At 53.6% G+C, this 22,652-nt stretch overlaps 9 protein-coding genes across 9 annotated transcripts; 4 read left to right on the forward strand and 5 right to left on the reverse strand.

The window, feature by feature from the left end:
• Positions 1-208: 208 nt before the first annotated feature.
• Positions 209-1,007, reverse strand: LTS14_009631 (uncharacterized protein; the record flags this gene model as incomplete). Its single annotated transcript, XM_064842312.1, has 2 exons — positions 209-874; positions 924-1,007. 2 exons carry the CDS (start codon positions 1,005-1,007, stop codon positions 209-211), a joined length of 750 nt encoding a protein of 249 aa, XP_064690218.1.
• A 193-nt stretch (positions 1,008-1,200) lies between these two features.
• Positions 1,201-2,413, reverse strand: LTS14_009632 (uncharacterized protein; the record flags this gene model as incomplete). Its single annotated transcript, XM_064842313.1, has 3 exons — positions 1,201-1,517; positions 1,574-1,840; positions 1,894-2,413. 3 exons carry the CDS (start codon positions 2,411-2,413, stop codon positions 1,201-1,203), a joined length of 1,104 nt encoding a protein of 367 aa, XP_064690219.1.
• A 364-nt stretch (positions 2,414-2,777) lies between these two features.
• Positions 2,778-4,307, forward strand: SES1 (Cytosolic seryl-tRNA synthetase; the record flags this gene model as incomplete). Its single annotated transcript, XM_064842314.1, has 2 exons — positions 2,778-3,922; positions 3,974-4,307. The coding sequence occupies 2 exons, from the start codon at positions 2,778-2,780 to the stop codon at positions 4,305-4,307; spliced, it is 1,479 nt and encodes a 492-aa protein (XP_064690220.1).
• Positions 4,308-6,627: 2,320 nt separating this feature from the next.
• On the reverse strand, positions 6,628-8,022 carry LTS14_009634 (uncharacterized protein; the record flags this gene model as incomplete). The annotated part of the gene is made up of 2 exons (XM_064842315.1): positions 6,628-6,845; positions 6,897-8,022. The coding sequence occupies 2 exons, from the start codon at positions 8,020-8,022 to the stop codon at positions 6,628-6,630; spliced, it is 1,344 nt and encodes a 447-aa protein (XP_064690221.1).
• A 679-nt stretch (positions 8,023-8,701) lies between these two features.
• On the forward strand, positions 8,702-13,993 carry LTS14_009635 (uncharacterized protein; the record flags this gene model as incomplete). Its single annotated transcript, XM_064842316.1, has 4 exons — positions 8,702-9,757; positions 9,818-10,041; positions 10,095-10,216; positions 11,016-13,993. 4 exons carry the CDS (start codon positions 8,702-8,704, stop codon positions 13,991-13,993), a joined length of 4,380 nt encoding a protein of 1,459 aa, XP_064690222.1.
• A 377-nt stretch (positions 13,994-14,370) lies between these two features.
• On the reverse strand, positions 14,371-17,391 carry LTS14_009636 (uncharacterized protein; the record flags this gene model as incomplete). Its single annotated transcript, XM_064842317.1, has 1 exon — positions 14,371-17,391. One exon carries the CDS (start codon positions 17,389-17,391, stop codon positions 14,371-14,373), a length of 3,021 nt encoding a protein of 1,006 aa, XP_064690223.1.
• A 459-nt stretch (positions 17,392-17,850) lies between these two features.
• Positions 17,851-19,246, forward strand: ade1 (Bifunctional purine biosynthetic protein ADE1; the record flags this gene model as incomplete). The annotated part of the gene is made up of 2 exons (XM_064842318.1): positions 17,851-17,981; positions 18,079-19,246. The coding sequence occupies 2 exons, from the start codon at positions 17,851-17,853 to the stop codon at positions 19,244-19,246; spliced, it is 1,299 nt and encodes a 432-aa protein (XP_064690224.1).
• Positions 19,247-19,953: 707 nt separating this feature from the next.
• LTS14_009638 (uncharacterized protein) lies at positions 19,954-20,907 on the forward strand (the record flags this gene model as incomplete). Its single annotated transcript, XM_064842319.1, has 1 exon — positions 19,954-20,907. One exon carries the CDS (start codon positions 19,954-19,956, stop codon positions 20,905-20,907), a length of 954 nt encoding a protein of 317 aa, XP_064690225.1.
• A 493-nt stretch (positions 20,908-21,400) lies between these two features.
• LTS14_009639 (uncharacterized protein) lies at positions 21,401-22,617 on the reverse strand (the record flags this gene model as incomplete). The annotated part of the gene is made up of 2 exons (XM_064842320.1): positions 21,401-22,282; positions 22,345-22,617. 2 exons carry the CDS (start codon positions 22,615-22,617, stop codon positions 21,401-21,403), a joined length of 1,155 nt encoding a protein of 384 aa, XP_064690226.1.
• Positions 22,618-22,652: the final 35 nt, after the last annotated feature.

Below are 22,652 nucleotides of genomic sequence, written 5' to 3' on the forward strand. Positions count from 1 at the left end.
GTACGATCTTCAAATCGATGAGTGCCTTCGTAATGCAAGTTAAGCTGCTTATGTGAGAATAGATGCTTCGACCCAGAGCTTGTAGCGCCGATGCACTTTTGCTGATGATATATGACATGAAAGTACCCGCACTCGGCAAGTACAAGCAGTCATAGAGTCGATCTAGCCTGGAGCTCCGCGCGATCGACTAGAAAACGAAAATCTGCGACTACGACTCTGTCATCCAGCTTCTGATTTTGATATCTTCCAGAATCATGTCCGACCCGAAGTACCACTCTACCGCAAAGCCAGCCTCCTCGAATACCTCCACATAGCTAGCAAATAGTATTCTCATGACCTGCTGAATTAGCGCACAGCCGACTCCCAGGAGATGCACCTTGCTGCCTTCAAGCTTGATCTCTACCACCTTTCGTGCATCCTTGATCTTCTTTGTGAGACTGTAAGTACTCCCGCATCGACCGCCCTCTACAACGAGCAGCGTATCCATCATTGCCACGGCTGCTCCGAGGACTCGAAGGTATTTCGCGATTGCGATCAGTGCCGGTGAGGCGCACCATGTATCTTTCTGCGCCCTAACGCAGTGACGGTGAATGGGAAGTATCGGAGTGGCGACTTTGACCACGAAACCGCAGGGCTTGTACGGCAAGAAGCGGGTCTCGGTGCGGAGTTGGCGGCACGTTTGTGTGAGAGCGATATGTTCGCGGAAATGAATTGTTGGTGAGAAGCGTAGGCTGGTCGATGATACCCATGACGATGACTGGAGTTTCGCTCTTTTCCTGGCTGCCGTCGATGACTTGCGATCTAGGTATACATAGCCATCGATCCGATCACACAGCTCTTGTGGGAGGCGGAGCAGCGGCGCAGCTTGGACGATCTGCGTCGAGTCAGCTTAGGTCAAATAATTGGACCAGTGCTGGTGTTACCTCAAGCTTGTCGGTGTGGGACTGCGGCAGTCCTGCGTGGTCGTCGCCAGATGCCTGGGGCGATCTTGCCACCAGACTGATCATGTTTTCGGTGGTTTATCAGACTCCGGTACCGTAGACTGGATATTGAAGCGGAGAAGTCGGTGGTGGACGCTTTTGTTTGACACTGCACAATAGGATCCAATTGTGAAGGGACACGATCTTTCATTTAGTGGGAGCTTGGCGGCACATGACCAACAAACGCCTCGTCCGCGTATGGCAAGAGCGACCGGCGCTCTCATCTACGGCTCGTGCCGCCAAAGCCCGTAGACTCATGCCGACTACTACTCGGCGGACTCGAGAACGAGTTTGAAGAGGTGTAGCCACTGTTCGGCCTCGATGAACTTGCACCTCCGCCGCCACCGCCGAACCAGGAAGACCCGCCACCGCCATTGTTGCTGCGTCTTGGTGGAGAAGGATCTTGTGTTCGACCGAAGCGATTCGAAGGTCCGGCTGCTGGCTGATCATCATAGCTGTAGACACGGTTACGTGTTGGTCGGGTATTGTTGTTGCTGCGATTACTGAAGGCATTGGCTGCGTAGCCAGCTGCCGCAGCTGTCAACTTGTTAGCTCGGACATCGTGTTTAATGGAAGTGGAGGAGGGCACGTACCAGTAGCTGCACCAGTCCAGAACCCAGGTCGCCATGTGCCATCACTTTGCTGTCCAGATTGAGACTGGTAGTTATTGGCAGCGTGGTCAGAAGCCGACTTTGGATTACGGGGCGTGTACGGAGGTGGAGGGTGATCATCGGGTCTGTCATCCGGACCGCCTCCTCCGCCCCCTCCGCCACCATTCCAGCTAACACGGCGATTGCCACCTGGTGGACCCTGGCCAGGCGGTACGATGAATATCCTGTATATGATGAGACAGAGCACGCCTATGATCTAGTCAGAGTAGTATTCAGTTCATGTAATGGTAAGACCGACGTACCAATGAATACAAGCCAGAACAATGCAGTGAAGAGACGATCAGCGGCACTTTGAACACCACTCCCACCCGCTCCTCCAGAGTAGGCATATTGATCCGCTCGGCTACCATAATTCTCCTCCCCGACCGCCGTCAAGACCAGCCGGTACTCAACACCACAGCTGCCTTTGAGCACATGCGGATCATCGGGAGAATCGTAGCCTTCGCAGATGACGTCTGTACTGCCTAGCTTAAACTCCGGGGGTAACGAGGCTTTGCAGGTCCATTGAACTTCTGCGGCATCGTACTCGTAACCTGCATTCTCGCATCTCATGACGTCGACGTTGTAGAGGCCCTTGGCGTTGCCGCCGATGCAGGTTAGTTGCGGTATGGGCTCGACTCGACGGGCTGATGTGAGAGCGCCATCTCGGAGGGTGAGGGACTTGACGCTGGACAGAGAGACGCTGTTTGATCGAGTTGCTTTGGCATATGTGGTCGACCTTAAAGTAGTGGCCAGAGCCAGGAGTAGTTGAGAAGTGTGCATGATGGTCAAGTGGAGATCCCGAAGCTTCGTTTTAGGATTGAAGTGCTGCGTATATCCCAATGACTAGCAAGAGATGAGTCTTATTACATATCCGCGAGTGGCAAGAGTTGATCACTGCCACTTGTTCTTGTTCCTGCTTGTCGTTGGCATGCCATACGTGGCGTTTTCAGGTGTGGCGCAACGCAGCGGTCCGCCCCGAGCTACGCCACTCACATGCCCTGCGTCGAGCCATTGATTCACGCGACATTTTGAAGTGGGCAGAAACAGCCAATAAACAGTCACCGTTCGAGTCCCTACATAACACTTTCGTCTGAAGCAAAAGATATACGACCACCAGGAGACATCATATTAGCTACGCGCCAACATGCTAGACGTCAATGATTTCATCACCGAGCGAGGCGGTGACCCTACGAAGATCAAGGCGTCGCAGCGCAAACGATATGCCTCAGAGGAAGTGGTGGATGAGGTAATTGCCATGTTTGAGGACCACAGGAAGACACAGTATGCGGCCGGTACAGAGATGGGTGCCAAGATCAACAAAGTGCAGAAAGATATGAGTCTGAACAAGAAGAATAAGGGCTCGCCAGAGGATTTTGAAGCATTGAAGAAGCAGAAGGAGGATCTAGGCAAGGAAAAGGAGCAATTAGAGGAGCAAGCACGGCAGAAGCAGATCGCATTGCTCAAAAAAGTCAAGACGATCGGCAACTATGTCCACGAAACAGTACCAAACAGCAAAGACGAGAACAACAACACCAAAGAACGAGACTGGACTCCCGAAGGCGTAACAGTGGAGAAGAAGGATTGTATGTCACACCACGAAGTGCTCTTCCGAATAGGCGGCTACGACCCCGACCGAGGTGTCAAGATCGTCGGCCATCGCGGCTACTGTCTCACAGACGTCGGCTTCTTCCTTAACCAAGCACTCATCAACTACGGCGTCCAGTTCCTGCGGAAAAGGCAATACAAAGCCTGTCAGCCACCCTACTTCATGCTCCGGGAAGCCATGTCCAAAACGGCCCAACTCGAAGACTTCGATGATCAACTGTACAAAGTGACCGAGCGCGACAACGACCCAGCTAGTGACAAGTACCTCATCGCGACCTCGGAACAACCCATCTCAGCCATGCACGAAGGTGAGTGGCTCAGCAACACCGACCTCCCAATCAAATACGCCGGCTACTCAACCAATTTCCGCAAAGAAGCCGGCTCACATGGGAAAGATGCATGGGGTATCTTCCGAGTTCATCAATTCGAGAAGATCGAGCAGTTTATTTACTGCAAACCGGAGGATTCGTGGGAGCATTTCGATCAGATGATTAACACATCAGAAGAGTTTTACAAGAGTCTAAAGCTGCCGTATCGGGTAGTGGCGATTGTCTCTGGTGCGCTGAATAATGCGGCGGCGAAGAAGTATGATCTGGAGGCTTGGTTTCCGTATCAGGGCGAGTACAAGGAGTTGGTATCTTGCTCGAATTGCACGGATTACCAGACACGGGAGCTTGAGATCAGGTGAGCGAAGATGACTGAATCAATGCGGCTTTCACTAATATTCCATCCCAGGTACGGACAAAAGAAGCAGTCGGACACCTCATTCCAGAAAACCTACTGCCACGCTCTGAACTCAACTCTATGCGCCACCGAGCGAGCTCTCTGCTGCGTGCTAGAGAACTACCAACGTGAAGACGGCGTTGAGGTACCGGAAGTGCTGAGGAAGTACATGCCTGAGGATTTGCAGGAGGGCTTCTTACCTTATGTCAACGAGCTGCCGAAGGATTCGACGAGTCTGAAGGCGAAGGGAAAGGCGGACGTGAAGGGTGGGGAGGCGCCGAAGGTACCTGCTGTTGGCGAGGTGGTGGAGAGGCCTAAGGCTGTTGCGGCGGAGAAGAAGTCATGAGGAAAGTGTCAAGAGGTGCGCTGTGAACTTAGTTACGCATAGCGAGCATTGGCGAACATTATCGCTTCAGAGGTCGCTGTGATCGCGTCAAGCGCAGCGGGCACTCAGAAAGTCTCTGTCGGATGAAAGATCTAAATAGACCAGCTATCTAAGCTATTCTCGCCGGCCTGCGCTCGAATACCCAACAGACGGAAATTCAGATATCGCATACATTGCGAAATCCTCGTGCAACATCCCACTCTTGATAAAACACACACAAACCATTCTCCACTCCCTCCCTACTGACCACAACCAGACCTCCACCGCGTCGACCATCTCCCCTTCACCTTCGGCCACTTCTCCGTCCGTCGACGACAGAGGTACTTGGACCCACACTTCAGCTCCTTCTGAGCAATCCGCTCCTTACATAGCAGACAGATACGCATCGCACACCTCCGGCATTGCCAATGCAGCTGCCGCACCCCTGGCCGGGATTTGGGGCCTTTGCAGTAGGGGCCGTAGCAGAGAACATTGTGGCGGATGTTGAGTTTCAGTTCCCATTCGTGACGTTTGTGGTATTTTGGCTTGCGTATAGCGGGAGGAGTGGGCGCTTTCTTGTCTTCCGGGCGTTGAGAGTCGTTGCTGCATGGGCAGGTGCTCTGGGCTCGACGATTGGTGCCGTTTTGATCATCGGCACCGTCATCGCTCCCGCTGTTGGTATTGGGGATTGATTCTGGAGGCAGCTGGTTGTTGGAATTGCATTTCCAGCTGATCTGGGCTTGACGCCAGTGGCCGTGTCTGCCATCGCCGCCGTCATCGCCGCTGGAGCTTGAGCAGATCTTGTGTACAGGCGACTCGACTGGGCTGAGAGGTAAGAAGTCGGTCGTTGGCCTCATGGGGAACTCTGGAGGGAAAAGGAGGGAAAGTGCTATTTCTAACAGAAGGGCCTTGTAGACAGCACTATGGTATGATGGTGAGACTGGCGGAGTAGGGAACAGCTGAGATGCTTTGGAGTGACTCAAGGGGAGTTGCTGATGGAGAATGTTGTCACTGCGTCCCAAGGAGATCAGCTGGCAGCACATTCTGAGGTTGTGGTAGGGGTCGTGAGTGTAGTGGTATTAGCTGTCGCTCAAGCTGGAGAGGGAGTACTGAATGGTCGAGATTATGTTATTTGAGAGCAGGTGCAGAGGGTGTAGTGATAGAAGTGAAAGCAAGAAGGCTGACCAGCAGCTATGTGTAGAAAGTATGAGTTGGTATGATCTGGAGAACGAAACTAACGTAGGGCGATATCAGAGTACTTATTATGTTGGCACTCTCTTAGCTCTGCTCGGTCTTGAGATAGACGAATTGAGACCCAAGAGACATCTCAGTGTGGTAGCGATGGTTTGGCGTGGTATCGTCTTTGTTGCTTGTCTTCCCATGTCTCACGAGGAATCCGCTCGAGCGTAGGTTCCGAGCACCTCTTTCATGATCTATACCTGCAAATGTCTGCTTTACAATCACAAGACATCACATGACATGACAGGCTGTTCTTCCGTAAGGGCCAGGCATGTCTGAAGTGAGTCCATCTTGTTCGTGGGTAAGCCATATTGTACGAGTCATCGGCTACTGTCTTGGTCTGTTCTAAGGCCATCATCGTGCAATGCAGCAGGCCATAAAGCGAGTCAAGTATCGCTCTACCCGCCGTGGCCAACGAGATCTTTGTTCTTGTTAGAGCGTGGTGTTTAGTTTTTCTTCAAGAAGTATTGCCTTCAGCACCGCGTTGATGACTGCTCAACGGCGGGGTGGTGGTTCCAGTCGATAATAACGATGGGCACGTGTATGAGTTGAGTTGTTCAGACTGAGCTGTGGCTAGGGTGGCCTGGCATGTCCGCGGTATGTCACTGTCGTGAGCTATGACAATGGCACGCGTGATGCGAGTCGCTCCAGATCCCCAGTCGAGATGTTGGAACTCTTGGTGACCCGCGATTCCATGTAGCAAGGCAGAGTGTAGTAGGTGTGGTCTTGCTCGTGCAGAGATAGACTGTGTATGAGCCTACGATCAAAGGTGTCGTGAACATCAATAAACAGACTTCGTTGTGTGCTTTTTCGTTTCGACGGGCCCGGCGTTCAGTCGCGCGTGGCGCCTTTGCTGCGCCAGTCTTGGCTATTGCGTGCAGCACGTGTTTGCCAGTAGACTCGGACCAGCACATTTCCATTTACTACCTTATTTTGACGTCCCATGGGACGCCTGAGAGTGTCGCATGACTTTTCATGTTCTTGAGTTTGTATGTTGAACACAATGCAGCGCTCTGTAACGGTCTCTCCGCATTCGTTGTGGCGGCGGTGCTTCATCTACAAATCATTCTAATATCCATGCAAACGCCAAGCGCGCGAATTGCTGTGATGGCACATCGAGAAGCCAGTAGAAGACCTCTCCAGCTACGACCGTCACGAGTAAGGAAGCGATGAATGCCACGCCACTCGCCCTCGAATACGTCTCGATCGAGCCATTCATGATCTCCATTGCCACTCTGATGCCTAGTGTGTATACTATGATCGATTGCAGGAGGAAGTAGCCTGTACGGAGTCAGCAGGAGGGTCTGATTGGCAAGTATAGAGCGTACTGACTGAGCGATCTTCGACCAAGGAAGGTGAATACCGGATTAGCGAAAGCTTTCTGCAGGAAATGCGTTGACTCCAGCAGCACAAAGAAGCCAACGATGACGAGGTAATTGTCAGCTCTTAGCTGTGGAGCAGTAGCATCGACCGTGGTGTTGATACCACCAGTACTGTACAGACCGGTATGGTACTTGATCTCGGCATTGCGTAGCTCCGGACGAATGGTCGCCCAGATGAATTCCATAGCGAAGCCGGCTGCCATGCAGAGGAGTCCAACTGAAACAGTCCAGATACGGTTCGCCAGGAATTTGGCCTTGAAGTCCATGCTGACTATCATATCTGCCAGCAAAAGGCCTGAGATCGAAAACCACGCCCACGAATACACCCACCATGCAGTCAGGATGAAAAATGTAGCGCCCGACAGCCGCCAGCTCTTGCGAGTGAACGGTATAATGACCATTACGGCAAAGACCGTATATGATTGCTGGAAAATTGCGGTGATCACCCAGAGAGTTTGAGTCGGGAAGGCCCAGTTACCGGCTTGATACGAAAAGTTGTGCGACACCCAGAAAATCTCGAAGATGCTATTGAAGTTGACGATCGAAGTGGGCATGATATATAGGCTGTCCACCATGGTGCCGTTATTCACAGCTGCTGTACCAGTCGTGGCTGCAAAGTCTGCCAAGTACTGAGGACTCGAGTTGCTGAAAGCGATGTAGCAGACGACGAGAGCTGCAGCGGTAGGAAACCATAGCCGCAGTCCACGGCGGAAGACGGAGCTTGCTAGTTGCAATTTTGTCGGATTCAGCAAGAAAGGCAGACATACTGTTCTTGCTGATAGGAATATGATCGACGAGTATATCAGGGATCCGTTCCAGAACAGTACTGAGAGCGACTTCCGCAAGGCCGCTTGCCACGATGGACTGACAGTGTCGGAGGAGCCGTACGTCGCTCCAGGTGCAAAAGTTTGCATGAACACCCAGAGGAAGCTCATGATGGCCAGACATCCTCGTACACCAGTGAGATAGTCCTGAGCGGCATCGTGATGGCTCTTGGCCGTCTTTGGCGTCTTCTCAAGAAGTGGTGCTGGGATAGCGGAGACCAGCCATGATGGCAGCGACTTTCGTTCACGCATCTGATGAAAGATGATTGACGGTGTCTGTGTTCTCGAGCACGCACATTCGGTCGTACCTGCTGCACGAGATTGATCTTCCGCCCGACGAACGAGACACCCCTGTCAAGCGTACAATGCTGCCGAACGGCCGCGGGATGGTACTACCAACAATCCATGTTTGATAGGCAAGACAATGCGCGAAGTGGCGATAACGGCTCCACTGCAAAGCGACCGAAATCTTGCTGTTACCTTTCCAAGCACAGTCTGTGTCTTTGCCCGGCTTCGGCTCCGAACTACTTGGAATCGGTGGGAGATGCAACCATTGGTTGTAATGGCTGCACTGAAGCCGGAATACGGCCTCGCATACCTCTTGGCTGATTACTGCAGCCAAGATGCTTACGTATGGCCGAGCCGGTTGGAGAGATAACGTGCGCACAAGTGTATAGGCGACTTTCCGCACTATAGCTCGCAAGGCTATTTGAGTGGTTGAGCAGATCTCATGTCGGCAAAAATCTTGGAGATGGCGCACGGTTTATCTTGGAAGCTGCAGTGGTGGCTTTAGCTTTGCGCTAGCTGTGCCACTGCTTCATGGGCACACGATCAGGTGTGCTCGATAGTACAAACGATTACATGTGCAATCAGACTTCACATCTGCGATTCTTTTCGCATTTACTGATGGCGGAAGACGACTCGGATTGGTATGGCAGACCCGCATGAGAAGTACGACAAATCTGGTTCATCAGTTGCATCACTTTCGGACGACAGCGACGACACAAGGACCCATCCACAAGCACAGAAGCATGACCGGCGAGGACTTTCGGGCTGGTTGCTCTCATGGACAGCCACGTTTCTCTTCGTCTCATACCTGGTCTTCTCTGTCTCGCTGTATACTCTGTTTGACGATAAAGCTCGTTTGATCTTCTGGTTCCTTTATCTTACCATCGCCACACTCACGGCTGGCATCACAGCATTGGAAGCGTACGACGGCCTGACAACGTTGCGCGATGCACGTAAATCCTTCGCCAAGCTGGAGTCTGATACCTCGAAGCCCGAGCAGGACGATGCTTCGTTACCGACCGTGCACATCATTTTCGACATCGACTATGAGCAGGAGAGCTGCGATTATGAGTATCTCTCAAGCATTTCCGCGCAAGTCAACTATCCCGTGGAGAAATTGAAGATCACTGTACTTCAATCTGCGAGAGATCACGAAGCTGGACTTTCTGCTGGCTACTTTGACGAGCAATCGCCCAATCTGCGGTTCTTGAGACTACCCGCAACCGCAATCGACTCATTATCCTCTCGCCTGCTATATTGCCTGAGCCTGGAGTCACACGTGGCACACTCGACCATTACAGCTGTGTTTGGCAACCTGGATCGCCTCCATCCAAATGCCATCCGCTCTGCAGTCTCGAGATTCGTCCAGAATGGGAAGGTGAGCGTTGTGCAGGGGCGAAGTATCATGGTTCCACAGTCCTCATCCGCGAGTCTCGTCGCTCTCGAGCAGGATATGACCGAGGGACTGTTGAAGCCAGGTCAAGGAGTCAGCTGGAGCCAGACTATGCCTCGAGAGACGAATACCTTCTGGCTAACGGAGACTCTTCGAGCGGCATCAAGCTCCACGGCATTGGTGTCGTGTGATGGCATGGATCTCGCACACGTCGCCATCAACAAGGGTGATATGGTACTGTACGATGGGAGCGTAATATCGTACCGGCCATGTCCACCAACAAGCAGATCATACCTTCGCCGGAAGGTAAGTGCGGCGCGACAATCTAGTCAAGCGTGTTTTCGATATACGAAGCTGGCTTTTCAGAGAAACAGGGGCCAGAGCGAGGGAGGAGCCAGCAAGTGGTCGATCAAGAAGCGTCTGCACATCCTGTATACCCTGCCAGGAACGAGGATAGTGTACCACGCAATACTTCAGTACTTCTGCTTAGTATTCGCAATGCTGATTACGACAACACCACACTCGGCTGCGGACCTAGCGGATCTAATCTACTTTCGTGATCCTGTCTGCCACTGGTTCATCATTCTTGGGTAAGTCATGTCAACATGCCAGCTGCACATGCATTTAGCTAATCCCCGAACAGCCTCATCTGCATGTTCGCCACTTCTGCTATGGCGTTCTCGGCTAGGTCGGATTTTGTTGTACCTTGGTGGACAGCGCCAGTGGCGCTCGTGCTGTACCCAGTTCAGGTTGCTCTTGCTGCAGGTATAGACGTTTACGGCCAATTGAGCATCGTGGTCCTATAGTGAGAGAGCACGATAATGTCTATGTACTGTAACGCGCACGATTGCATATGCCTCCGGAATCCAGTATCAGTAGTTTTCCTAAATTATGACATGTAATTCGCGACCGTTTCCGTGCCTGTCTCAAACTGAAAATGCAGCGAATGTGGACACGGGAGCGCAGAACAAGCGGAGCTCACCACTTGAATGCTCCTTAATGACGCCGGGACCTTCGGTTCTACTGCTCCACCTCTGCCCAGATATCGTTTGTCTCATCAATCACAATCTTGATTATCACTTGTCATATTGGCACTACTGCACTTCGGACTTCCGCTTGTTGCCACGACTATGATGTGATCCCGCTAGAATACGTGTGAGCATCCGTGGGCCTTGGCGACTCATGGCCCACCTCTGCCCTATCTGTGGGTAGCGCCACATGCAAACAAGATCGTGCACCTTCGTTCGCCAGAGCATGTGAGTAGTGCTGCTTCGGGAAGCATACTCTGGCTACTATCAGACTCTCGTAAAACCATTTCTCGAAGATTTACCTCTCGTCAAATATATTTGACGGCATGCGATGCATGGCTGCGACCAGGTCTCGATCCTGCGCTTGCTATTGAGCTGTGCATTGGTTCGAGTTATATATGCACAGAACACTACGCAAACCACTGGAGACAACAGCACATCATCCATAATAGCAGAACCGCACACTGCGCCACAGGACTGCCATTGCGGATTTATGGACACAGTGAACAATAATGTATATACGGACTCGATTATAGTGTACTTTAACGAAACTGGAAGCATTCCCCAGGATGTGTTCTCCGTGGACACCTTCGAACATACCTCCGAGAAGGGCTGGAACATCTACTACAGGGAAGGCGCAACGGCAGAGAACTTGGAGTTCGTTGAGAGTGAGGGCGACTGGTCTTTCGAAGGCCCATCATGGCTGAACATGAACGTCTCGGCCGCCACGCCACAACATCTGGTGAACGGTGCTCAACTGCAGACGGTACGGCAGGACATTCAGTATGGTACATTTCGTACGCTCGCAAGGGGCCCGGATGCCTGGGCAGGAGGGAGTGTCTTCACGATGAAGCTGGAGTACAACGAGACAAGCTCCGCTGAGCTAGGTCTGTTGAACCAAGATATCTCCGACCCTGATGCTTCCATGTCTACCTCTGTTGGCGACCAGTTGTCGCTACCGTTCTCGACCCTCAACTACACGATGCTTAATTCAAGCTATGGTGTTTGGGCTTGGAACTTCCAGGAGTGGCGAATCGACTGGAACTCTGACGTGATCAATTGGCTGGTGAATGCCCAGTCTTCGTACCCACTCTTGAATACTACGTTGACCTCTGATGCTTCACTCGTGGATGTGCCAACAGCCTTATACCTTAAGCATTGGTCGAATGGCAACTCAACCTACATGCAGGGCCCTCCTCAGAACACGTCTGCAGCGTCCATTGGCTGGGTACGAATGTTCTTCAACTCCTCATATGGTCCGCCAACACAATTCACATCGGCAGCGTGCGACTCCACGCAGTTCTGCTCTGTTGATGACATGACTTTGCGAGTCACCACGCCATACTCCCAGCAAGCGACTGTGAGGTGGTCGGAAGACACGCCGCATGGCCGAAAACATGCCACAACAGCAGGCATTGCGATATGTGGTATTGCGCTGGCGTTCAGCGCTGCCCTCGTTCTGCATGCTCTATCTCAGAAGTGGAGGAGTAATAAACATGCCGAACGAGCAGGGGGATCTGCAGCACTACCGAAAGCGAAATTGGCTGATGGGAGCACGGGTTCCAACGATAAGACGCCTCAAGCATGGACCACACAGCGAGACTACGAAATGTCTGATATGAAGTCTGTCAATCACGACAGATTCAGCTCGGCAACATTATCAGATCCCAAGGCGCAGCCAGCATTCCTGGTACAGCACGACAGATCTTCGTCGCGAAAGCCACTGCTACCTTATGAGGACTCGACTGCGGCAAATTCTACTACAGCCATCACGCCAGGAAATTCACGAAGCCAGCGCCAGTCGACATACAGCCAGAGTGACTCCAATCGCAATGACCTTAACATTCTACCGGCACCACCGCGTCGCGCAGAGACCTTCAACTCCGAGAGGACTCTTGTTTCTCCACTATCACCCGAGACACAGAATGCATGGGCATGGCCAGCCACAGCAGTCGACAGACCCGAAGCTTCTACCACAGATATTCCAGCACAACTGAACAAAAATGATGTCAAAGCAACAGCTGCAATCGTGCCTGAAGGATCGGTTGCAGCAGCCAACCCAGGAGCGAAACTTGCACCCGTACCTGTTGGCTTACCGCAAGCCCGAACTCGAGTCGACTACCTCGCTGGCCTGGTCGCCGTCTGCTCCATTCTCGTGTCGCTCGAACATTGGGTCTTGACGTACACGCCGAGCGTAGTGATGGAGTACCTCGATTCTCATTACGCGAGCGAATACTGGGCCCGACGGACCATCGAACCTTTCTTCTTCAACGACATCTGGGTCGGTCTCTTCTTCACAACATCCACTCGCTTCCTCTGCTCCGGCTACCTTCGAACAGGCAACCTCCGCACCATAGCTGAGAAGATCGTCTGTCGTGTCCCTCGACTCATGATACCCATCACGGCAGTCATAGTCCTCCAATACTTCCTCATGGATCTAGGAGCGACCAAGTACCTCGAGTACATCCCCTCCATCACCTGGTCCACTTGGCCCCAGACAGTGGTCTACCCCAACTTCGGCTGGTTCATGAACGAAACTCTGCAACTCTTCTACCTCATCCCGAACGCAGCGCCGAACATCACTGGCCACTACGGAACGGGCGTCCTTTGGACCATCCCCGTCCAACTCCAGAATAGTTGGCTCGTCTTGCTAGGCGTCGTCATCGTGCGCGAGATCAAAACACCCTGGAAACGCTTCGGCTACTATGCTTTCTGCATCGCCAACCACTGGTACGCCATGTCCTGGGGCTCCTACTTCTGGTTCGGCCTCATGCTCGCCGACCTCGACATCACATACAAGTACCGCAAATACATCCACGCACGCTCCTGGCTCCACTACCCTCTCCTCAACCTTGCTATCTTCCTCGTCTTGCTTAGTCTGGCGAACGATCTCTTCTCTATCTGGACCGGGTGGACTTTCTCGACTAATGAAAGAGGTATCCATCCCGAGCCTCTCACCGGCCTGCCAATCGGTCAGACGGCGCTAGCAGGATATCCGGATTACACCGAACCGAAATTGCACGGTCTTGTCTTCGCCGTCTGCCTGCAATACGTCGTCGAACTCTCCACCTGGACCCAAGCAGTCCTCAGCACGAAAGCCTTCCTTTGGCTCTTCCCGCACGTCTTCACTATCTACCTCATCCACGGCCTCGTGCACTGGTCCATCGGCAGTCTGGTGTGCGTGTACTTCGCCTCTGTGCATCTGCCATACTGGCTCAATATGCTCCTCACGTGTATTATCTGCTACGTTACCTTGTTCGCGGTCCTGCCGATTATTACGCCGGTTATGGAAATGCTTGGGAAGGAGGTCACGAGGAGTATCTGGGTTGCTGCTAGTGAGGAGCCGCCGAAGGATGTGGGGATGTGTTGGCCTCTTTCCATCGACGAGGTCAGGGACATGGTGTACAGAAGGGACGACGAGGGCGGCGGGAATGGTAGTGCTGGGAAAAGAAAAGTTATGGAGAGGACAGGCGCCGGTCTTGAGCTCAGGAACGAGCCACGACTTGCTGCGTGATGAGTCGACATAAGCGGGTAGCCTTACCTGGGTGTGTGTGCGTGAATTGCGCTTCAGCAAGGCGTCCTCATCAGCACAGTATCGGGCGTTACTCGGGCTAAGGTCGGTAGGCAGGTATGTTGGTCAGGTCCGGCAGAATTGTGTGTATATCCACAGGATATCTTGCACACACGACCACTACCAGCCAAAGGCGTTGCATACAACATGGCCCTTTGGCGTCGTTGGAGTTTTGATATGTGTGCCAGGTTTGTACGAATGAACAGGAGCTGTTCACAACTTGTTAACAACATTTCGTAGTCAAGCTCCAATCTTGGCTGATAGCGATTGGGGTATCTCATAAAATACAAATTTCATCGCATCCTCACATGTTCACATCTTCACATGACGACACACTTATCCTCCGCATCCTTCAGCCCGGCCGCCTGTCCCGCCCCAGGCCTTCCTTGCCCCGGAGGCGCTCCTCCTGAACCAGACGAGCCATTTCCGTTTCCTCCAGCTAGTCCGTACCCACTTCCCCCACCTCCTCCTCCTGGGGCAGGATTCATCCCACTCCCATAACTCCCCGGCGGCGCTAACTGGCTGCTTCGCCGTCTAACCTGATTCGGACCCTGACCTGGACGTCTATTACCTGGTCCACTTCCACCAGGGAACCCGCCGTTCCCCGGAGTCGGGCTCGAGGGGATATTGTTAACAGTCCCGCTACTCTGTCCCGCAAACCCCGCCTGCTGTCTCCTAAGCGCATCGTACGCATTGAGTGGATTCCCCTGCTGCAACCCCGCTTGTGCCGTCGCCCCAGCAGGACGATAAGGTCGATCGGAGGCAGATTGTTCATACGTAGGCGGCGCATCCGGATCCGTGTTCGCTCCTGCTCCCGCAACTCTAGTGACCGGTGGTCGTCCGCCTGTAGGTGCTTGACTAGCTCGGTTTCCTGATCGACGGGGTGGGATTGGAGGCCGCGGGCCTTCCGGGGAGGCAGGGGTTTCGGTGGAGAGGAATTGTTCGCTTAGGGCTTGTTCGCGGCGGCGGCGGGACTCGGCTTGCCGTTGTTGGTCTTCTTCTTCTTCTTGGAGTTGGAGGGCGAGGGCTAGGTCGTGGTCTTCTTGTTCGGAGGTTGTGCGCTGGATGTTCTCCCGGGGCACGAATAGGGTGTCCTCGCCGCCGAGTGGATGCTGCGGACGTGGCCCGGGTAGAGGTGGCGCCACAGGACTGGTTGCACCGTGCTGTGCAGATCCGGCATTCTGCCACTGCTGCTCGCCCGCCTGGCTCTGCCCAGCCATAGCGTCCCCCACGACCCGGAAATCTCCACTAAATATCTCGCTCGCCGCTCCATTGACATCGATCAGACTTTCCCACACAATCTCGTCGTGGCCCGAGTACCCGGTATCCGTGACCAAAGTCATAAGAGCGCCATGTCGCGGCTCCTTGTACAGAGTAGAGAAATGATCGTTCCGAAATAATATCGCTATCTGGCCAGGCTGTAGACTCGAGGAGATGGTTTCAAGGCCGTAGTCTGTGAGCTGCGTGGGCCAAGTATTGAGGAAGAGCTTGATCGTTTTGATGTCGTCTAGCATTCGCTGCTCGTTTGGTGGTAGGCCTTCTGAGCGGAGTTTGTCCTCTAGTTCTGATTCGAGGAACTGCACGTTTTGCGCTTCCTCGAACGTCGGTGCGCAACGCTCGAAAGCTGTGTATGCTGGCGTATCTCTGGGTGCTGTCCAGCCGTGGATCAATGGGACATTGAAGGTGCTGTATAACCGCATCTCTCTAGTCTCCTCGAAAGCGCCGGCTTTGGTTTGAGCGCGATCTGCTGAGTGTAGGTTGGTTTTATCGGACGGTGGATTGTCGAGTGAGCCTCGTGGTGCTTTTGCTGGCGTGACGAAGCGTGGGTTCACGTTCATACCGGTGTGGAGGGCGAGTAGGAATGCATAAAGCTCACCAACATCCGGTAGTCCTTGCGCTGCATCGCTTCTTCGTTCGCTCATGAGTTCGTCGAAGACTGCATCGAGCAGTAAGCCGAGACTCACTTGCTCGCGGGTGCTGAGTGTCTCTACCAGCGCGGTATGCATATCTTGAGGTGTGCTGAGTATGAGGGCATTGACAAGAGCTAGTAGTGGACAGGGCCCATTCGCATTTTGTGTTAAGATTGGTGATCGGCGCAATGCTGAGCCGTGTGCAGTATCGGTCCAGTTTATATGCTTGATTTGATAGTGCTCGCTCCGTTGTCGCTTGTCTCTTGTGCCAGGCGTTTCTGGTATCGAGTCTGTAGGAATTGTAGCTGTAGCGGCTAATGTAGCTATAGGTGCCGGCCGTGCTTGCGCAGCAGCTGCTTGTGAAGGAGGACTTTGGTGGTCAATCAGCGAAGTAGATGCTGCAGCTTTCGGTGGAGGTCCAGGAGGTGGCGCATAATGCTGTGGCGCTACTTTTGGTAGTGCTGGCGGTGGTACATTGGGTGTTTGCTGAGGGACTTCACCTTCAGAGGGCGATCGCCATGGGTTGTTGGAGTAGAACTCGTTCGTCTCTGGCGGATCCTCGTCTACCACGCTTGGCGGCGGTGGCCGGCTCTGCGGTACAGCCAGTATCTCCGTGGTCTCGAATGGCTGGGGCTGGGGCCGTTCCTGCTTGTGGGGCTGTGCGTTCAAGGACATCTGACTCAGCTCGTCTGCGGGTGTTCTTGGCGAGGTAGATATCTCGACTGGGGGAGGGGGAGGCGCATTGCTTGGCTGAGTGGGTAGCAGAGCTGGCTTGAACTGCCATGTTTCGCCCTGCGCCATCTCCGGCACCACACTAGGCACTTGTCGGTATGGGTTTCTGGTTTGACCGTTTGGTATCGAGCTGCTCTCTACCGGCGCAGTAGCAGTCGCCCATGGATTCGCTTGTGCATCGTCTTCGTACCGGGAGATCTCCTCGCTCTTCCTCGGTATGGGTACAGCTCCCGCAGCAGGTCCAGGCTTGAGGATAGCGGGCAGCTCGTCCTTCCGACCTTGTGATTGAGCATTCTCGTGGATGTCCTGCTGGCTCTTAGTAATCCTCAATGGCTTCGGCAGGTCTGCCTTTAGATGCTTCCGCTCCTCCGCCTCCCCTCCCATCCTCTCCTCGTGGTCCTCGTCGCTGTCCCACGTGCCGTGCGAGCTGACGTCGCTGTCCCGTCGTGGTCGTTGTCGTGCCTGGTTCATGTCGATCAGGTCAAAGGCCGGACTCGAGTTCAGGTCGGGGCTGTAGACACTATGGATGGAGTGGAGTGTCTTTGATCTGTCGAGCTCGGTGATCACGGGCGACTTCGAAGCGGCTGTAGGAGTGGTGGGATATGGGGGATTTGTCGTCGTCGTCGTCGTCGCATTGCTTTGTTCGGGCGATTGCTGGGTAGTGTTGAGTGGCGGACCGACAGGCTTCCGGGTCACCATTATTACGATAGTCTGTGGTGAATAATAAATGGGAGGGATTGCGTAGTCCTCGGCCTCTGTCCACAAGCTCTCGTGCTTGCTAGATCGAGCTCCGCGGGCTGTCTTCGACTCTCCTCGATGGGATATATCGGTCTCTATAGTCTAGAGGTATGGGAGTGGTCGCAAAGGTTACCATAGACGCATATAGAATTGACTAGAGACTGCTCCTCCTCCACGAGCATACGACAACTACTTTCAATGCACGTGAAAGTGGCCGCCTACTGTATACTCCTCCAACCAGGATTAGGATTAGTCGCACCCTCGCGTGGCGTCGTGGCGTCGTGGCGTCGTGGCGTCATCAGTGTGGCTGTGGTGGTCGGCCCGCGCGAACCAGCCCCCCCGATGTACCGAAGGACGACGAAAACTTCTAGATGTTCGTTTATCGTACAGCATCCCAAAATCACACAACAATACATCAACATGACTTCGGATAAGCTAAGAGTCCTGCTAGTAGGCAACGGTGGTCGCGAACATACACTGGCCTGGAAGCTCGCACAAAGTGACCAGGTAGAGTGCATACACATCGTCCCGGGCAATGGTGGCACTGCTGGGTAGGTACTTGATCATCATGCCGTGAGGTACATTCGCTCTTCTTCTTGTGCACACCACAATCCAATCATAGACGATCCTCACTAACATCACCCACAGCGTCCCAAAAAGCGAGAACATTACCACAGTCAAGGACACCAACTTCGCCGCCCTCGTCAAACATGCCCAAGATAACAACCTCAACTTCCTCGTCCCTGGCCCGGAAGCTCCCTTGGTAGCCGGTATAACAGACTACTTCCACCAACATGCTCCTGGTATTCATGTCTTCGGCCCTTCTCAAGCAGCCGCCCGGATGGAAGGTTCCAAGACCTTCTCAAAGGACTTTATGAAACGCCACATGATCCCCACCGCCGCGTACGAGAATTTCACCGACTACGGCGCCGCGAAGAACTATCTTGAGGTCGTGAGTCATTCCGTTGTTATCAAGGCTGATGGGTTGGCGGCGGGGAAGGGTGTCGTTATCCCCCAGGATGCGAGTGAGGCGAGGCATGCGTTGGAGAGTATCATGGCTGATCGCGAATTCGGGGATGCTGGAAATAGTGTTGTCATCGAGGAGTTGCTTGAGGGTGATGAGATCAGTATCCTCTCTTTATCCGACGGCGAGACAATCTTGTCTTTACCGCCTGCGCAGGATCATAAACGGATTGCTGATGGCGATACGGGGCCGAATACTGGCGGGATGGGGACTTATACTCCTACACCACTGGTTACGAAGGAGCAGTTGGAGGAGATTGATCGGGTTGTTCTTCGACCGACTATTGATGGGATGAAGAAGGAGGGGATGACTTTCAGGGGTTGTTTGTTCACTGGACTTATGATGACGAAGGATGGACCGAAGGTGTTGGAGTATAATGTTCGGTTTGGTGACCCGGAAAGCCAGTCTTGTCTGGCACTTCTGCAGTCTGACCTCGCGGAGCTCATGCTCGCTTGTTGCACGGGCACGCTATCTCAACACAAACTATCTATTGCTCCACTTTCCGCTTGCACGGTCGTGGTGGCTGCTGGTGGATATCCTGGGAGTTATGCCAAGGGCACACCCATGAAGGTCAAGGAGGCGAAAGTTGAGGATGGGGTGTTCGTCTTCCACGCCGGTACGGGCCTTGGTGAGGACGGACAGCTCAAGACGAGCGGTGGTCGTGTCATCGCCGCAACCGCGACAGGTGGTACGCTGAGAGAAGCTGTGGATAAGGCGTACCAGGGTGTCAAGTTGATTGAGTTCGAGGGCATGCAGTATCGGAAAGACATTGCGGGTAGGGCGCTGAAGTGAGAGCTTGCACCTTAGACGCGAGGTCAGGATTCCATGAGTCGGTGCGTACGACTACCTCCGTGAGACTGCACATGTATTTGAGGATTGATGGTCTTGTTGCCTCTGGCACATGGCCTTTTCGGGATCGCGCTGTAGACCTAAAGGGCACTGTCATGCTCATGCACAAAGAGCGAAAAGCGAGTGGTGACCCATTTGTCTCAGGTTCCAGGAATACATCTTTGTCGTGACAGTGAGGTCTCGGGCAGCCATGTGTTGGTTTCATGGGTTGTCGAAGACAGTCTCGAACCAGCCGTCCACGAGCGGCGAGGGCTTCTGGAGTGGTAACCTGGCTTATATACTGCACTCCTCGCGCTCCTAGACTTGGTTCTGTAGATCAGATCAGTACAGCTTACATTGGTACCCGTACTCATACTTCCATCCATACACATGCTTCAGCTGCTGGCCAGTTCATCATCTTTCTAGACTTCACCACGTTTCAACTCATCGACCAGATAATCACCACCAGTCAACCACCACGACATACGCACTCTGCAGCTGCCGGCCAGCTCCTCCTTGAATACAGAATCTCACCACCTTTCAAGCCATCCTCTGCCCATTCCCGCTTCTCAATCACCACGTCGCTCAGCATTCGCTATCATAATTCAGTCCCATCCCGAAGAAAGCCGACCACCAGACCAAAGTGTCCCTCCAGCATGCAGTCTCCCAACATGGAGATCGTCAATGTGCTGTCTACCAGCGTGCACTCCCCTGAGATGAATTCTGGCAAAATGCACGCTTCGAATAAGCAGTCCTCCAACTTGCCGACGGCCGATCTGCAGACTGGCTGCACTGGCAAAATCAGTCAGTCAAATCCCTCGACTATGCCTTGTGCGCGGTACTCACGTAGAGTCGCCATTCCCAAACCTTGCCGCCCCAACCTCGCGGAACCTCGACGCTCACCCCTTCTGTTCTCTCAACAGCTCCAACTCAAGAATGCCTTGCCTGTTGCCGAGGAAGGGCCATTCTTGCTACCTGTCCAGCGAGCTATCGGTGGGAAACGCGGCCGCACACAATTCACTGGATCTCATGCTGAGTGCACAAGCTCATGCAAGGGTTCTCAGATATGCCCGAGTACTGACGTGAACGAGTTCGAGCGCGAGAGGAAACGGTCGATCAGCTTCAAAGTACCCGAGGTTGGTATGGCGATGAACGGTGCGTGCATCGCGGCTGTCGCAGCTTCGGTCGAACCCCTTGGCCAGAAAAACAATAGCATTTCTGCCGGCAATGCCCCACCAGGCGACAACAACGATAATAACAACAACGGTAACGGCAAAGACAGCCATCCAAGACGACCAGCTGGAATCCTTCCCGCTCTACATGGCTCTCATAAGTGGCGATACCACGAGAACCGCAGGGGCCAGAACTTCACCTGCACGTGTCCAGAGCACAGCGAGATCGTTTCGGAAGCAGCCACGTGGCCTGGACCATCACACTTCTGCTTGCGCTGCAGTCTGAGAGTCTGCACGGCGTGTAATGCGTACATCGATCATGCTATCCAGAAGCGTGACCATGAGCTCAATTGTCCCAATCAGCGGGCTATTGCTGTGGTTCGATGGGCTGTGAGGGCACAGGCTAGGCGTCGGAGAAAGGGGGAGGCCCGTCGGGCTAGCCGGACGGAGTGAGTGGCGTGTGAGTTTGAGAGAGTCATGAGAGAGTCAGGGAGGGGGAGATATCGTGGTCGTAGAAGGAGGACGATGTACGGGAATACGGCGGGTCCATATTTTCCTGTGTAGCAGTCTTCACGGGGCAAAAGCGTTGAGCGCGGGTGGCAGATTGCAGCGTTAGAGCCATGTATGCCTTAGTTGCTGTATATGTATCGCATAGATTTTCAATCGGCTCAAGGCAGGCCTAGTAGATAGCCGGTACTTGAACAAGGCTCGACTCGAGACCAAATGGCGTTCGCGTTAGCTCCTTCCTTTTGTTTATCTGGCCCATCTCTGAAGCGACAGCTTGACGCCAGATGAGGTCCAGTCCGCCCGCTCGAATGCAGCACATGATCTAGACTTCCTGTCGGTTCGCCACTGGCACGCATTGCGAGCTGTTGACCTCGCAGCCAAAGCGTATAATGGTAGAAGATACATCGAAGTCTTTCGTGTTCCGAGTACACCACTTCTCTCACCCCCTCCCACCACCCAGATTAGGCCCAAACAAATCATCCCCCTCCTTCTGATGCTTCTCCCTCGCCGCCTTCCGCTTCTGGACCTTCACCTCCTCATCGCTCTCACTTCCTCGCTTAGCAGCCGCATGAGTCTTGACCAGATCCTTGGTTGAAGGGTCTCGGCACCGCTCCAATCTCGTCTCCAGATCTGCTCGCTCCGCTTTTGAAAGAATCTGCTTGGTGGAGAAGTTGCCGATTATGTCGGCGCAGGCGGCGATTGTGGCTAGGATTTTGGGCCGGGCGTCTGATTTTAGCGGGAGCTTGGTCATGAGATAGAGAGATGCCAAGGGCTCGTCTGCGAGGTGTAGAGCTGCCAGAAGGATCTGGGATGGTGTGTAGAGGAAGTGGACGTCTGTTAGTAGTGCTGGGCCATCGAGGAGAGTCCTGGCGGCGGAATATGCGGCGTTGATTCGTTCCACGAGAGTCTTCCCATCAATTTTGCGAGATCCAGGTGCTTTCCATGGTGTTGTGGCCTGCGTTCCCGGGTGTTCCAGCGTCAGCATATCCTGCTGCAACTCCCTCGCTCCCTTCGTATCCACTCCCTCAACTTCACCCACCATCCCATTAGCCATGTTCAGCATCTCCATCAGCACACCCTTCAAGCCTCGATACGGCTGCCGCACATCCAGCGTGAACCTCAAAGCCTGCATGATCTTGTACTCCGGCGCCAGTATCACGTCGGGGTCAGTGCTGATGCGTCTGGCATACTCTGACAGTGTCATGTGTGTAGCCTCCGTCTTGCATGCGAGGAAGAGGACAGTTTTGTAGATTTCCTTTGGTGGGTATGTATGCACGGAGTTGGAGAGGTAGAAGCGGCGGAGGTATTGGACTGCTGTGGCCTGTGTGTCATGCTTGTCAGTGATGGCTCTTTCCCGATCTGGCAGGCACGCTTGAAGTTCACCTTGACGTGGACCGGCCATTTGAAATGGTCGCTTGTTGTTCGGATTTGCTCGCAGTATCGTTGGACCAGCCGAAGCTCCTCATCCCGCCTCAGGCAGTCCACATCTTTCTTGCCATCTCGTATATCTGCATCGACGGCATATTGTCGTGCGCGTGTAATGGCGAGATCATGTGTTTGCTTCCGTAGTGCTGCCAGACTCTCCGGCGAGAAGGACCATAGCCGGAATTGGGTGGAAGTGCGATATATGTCGTCTTCTGTCAATGTTTGTGTCATGATCGAGAAGTAATGTGGAGTACATATGTAGATGT

This window comes from Recurvomyces mirabilis (assembly GCF_035927965.1).
Source record: "Recurvomyces mirabilis strain CCFEE 5264 chromosome Unknown scaffold_32, whole genome shotgun sequence".
Lineage (NCBI taxonomy): Eukaryota > Fungi > Ascomycota > Dothideomycetes > Mycosphaerellales > Teratosphaeriaceae > Recurvomyces > Recurvomyces mirabilis.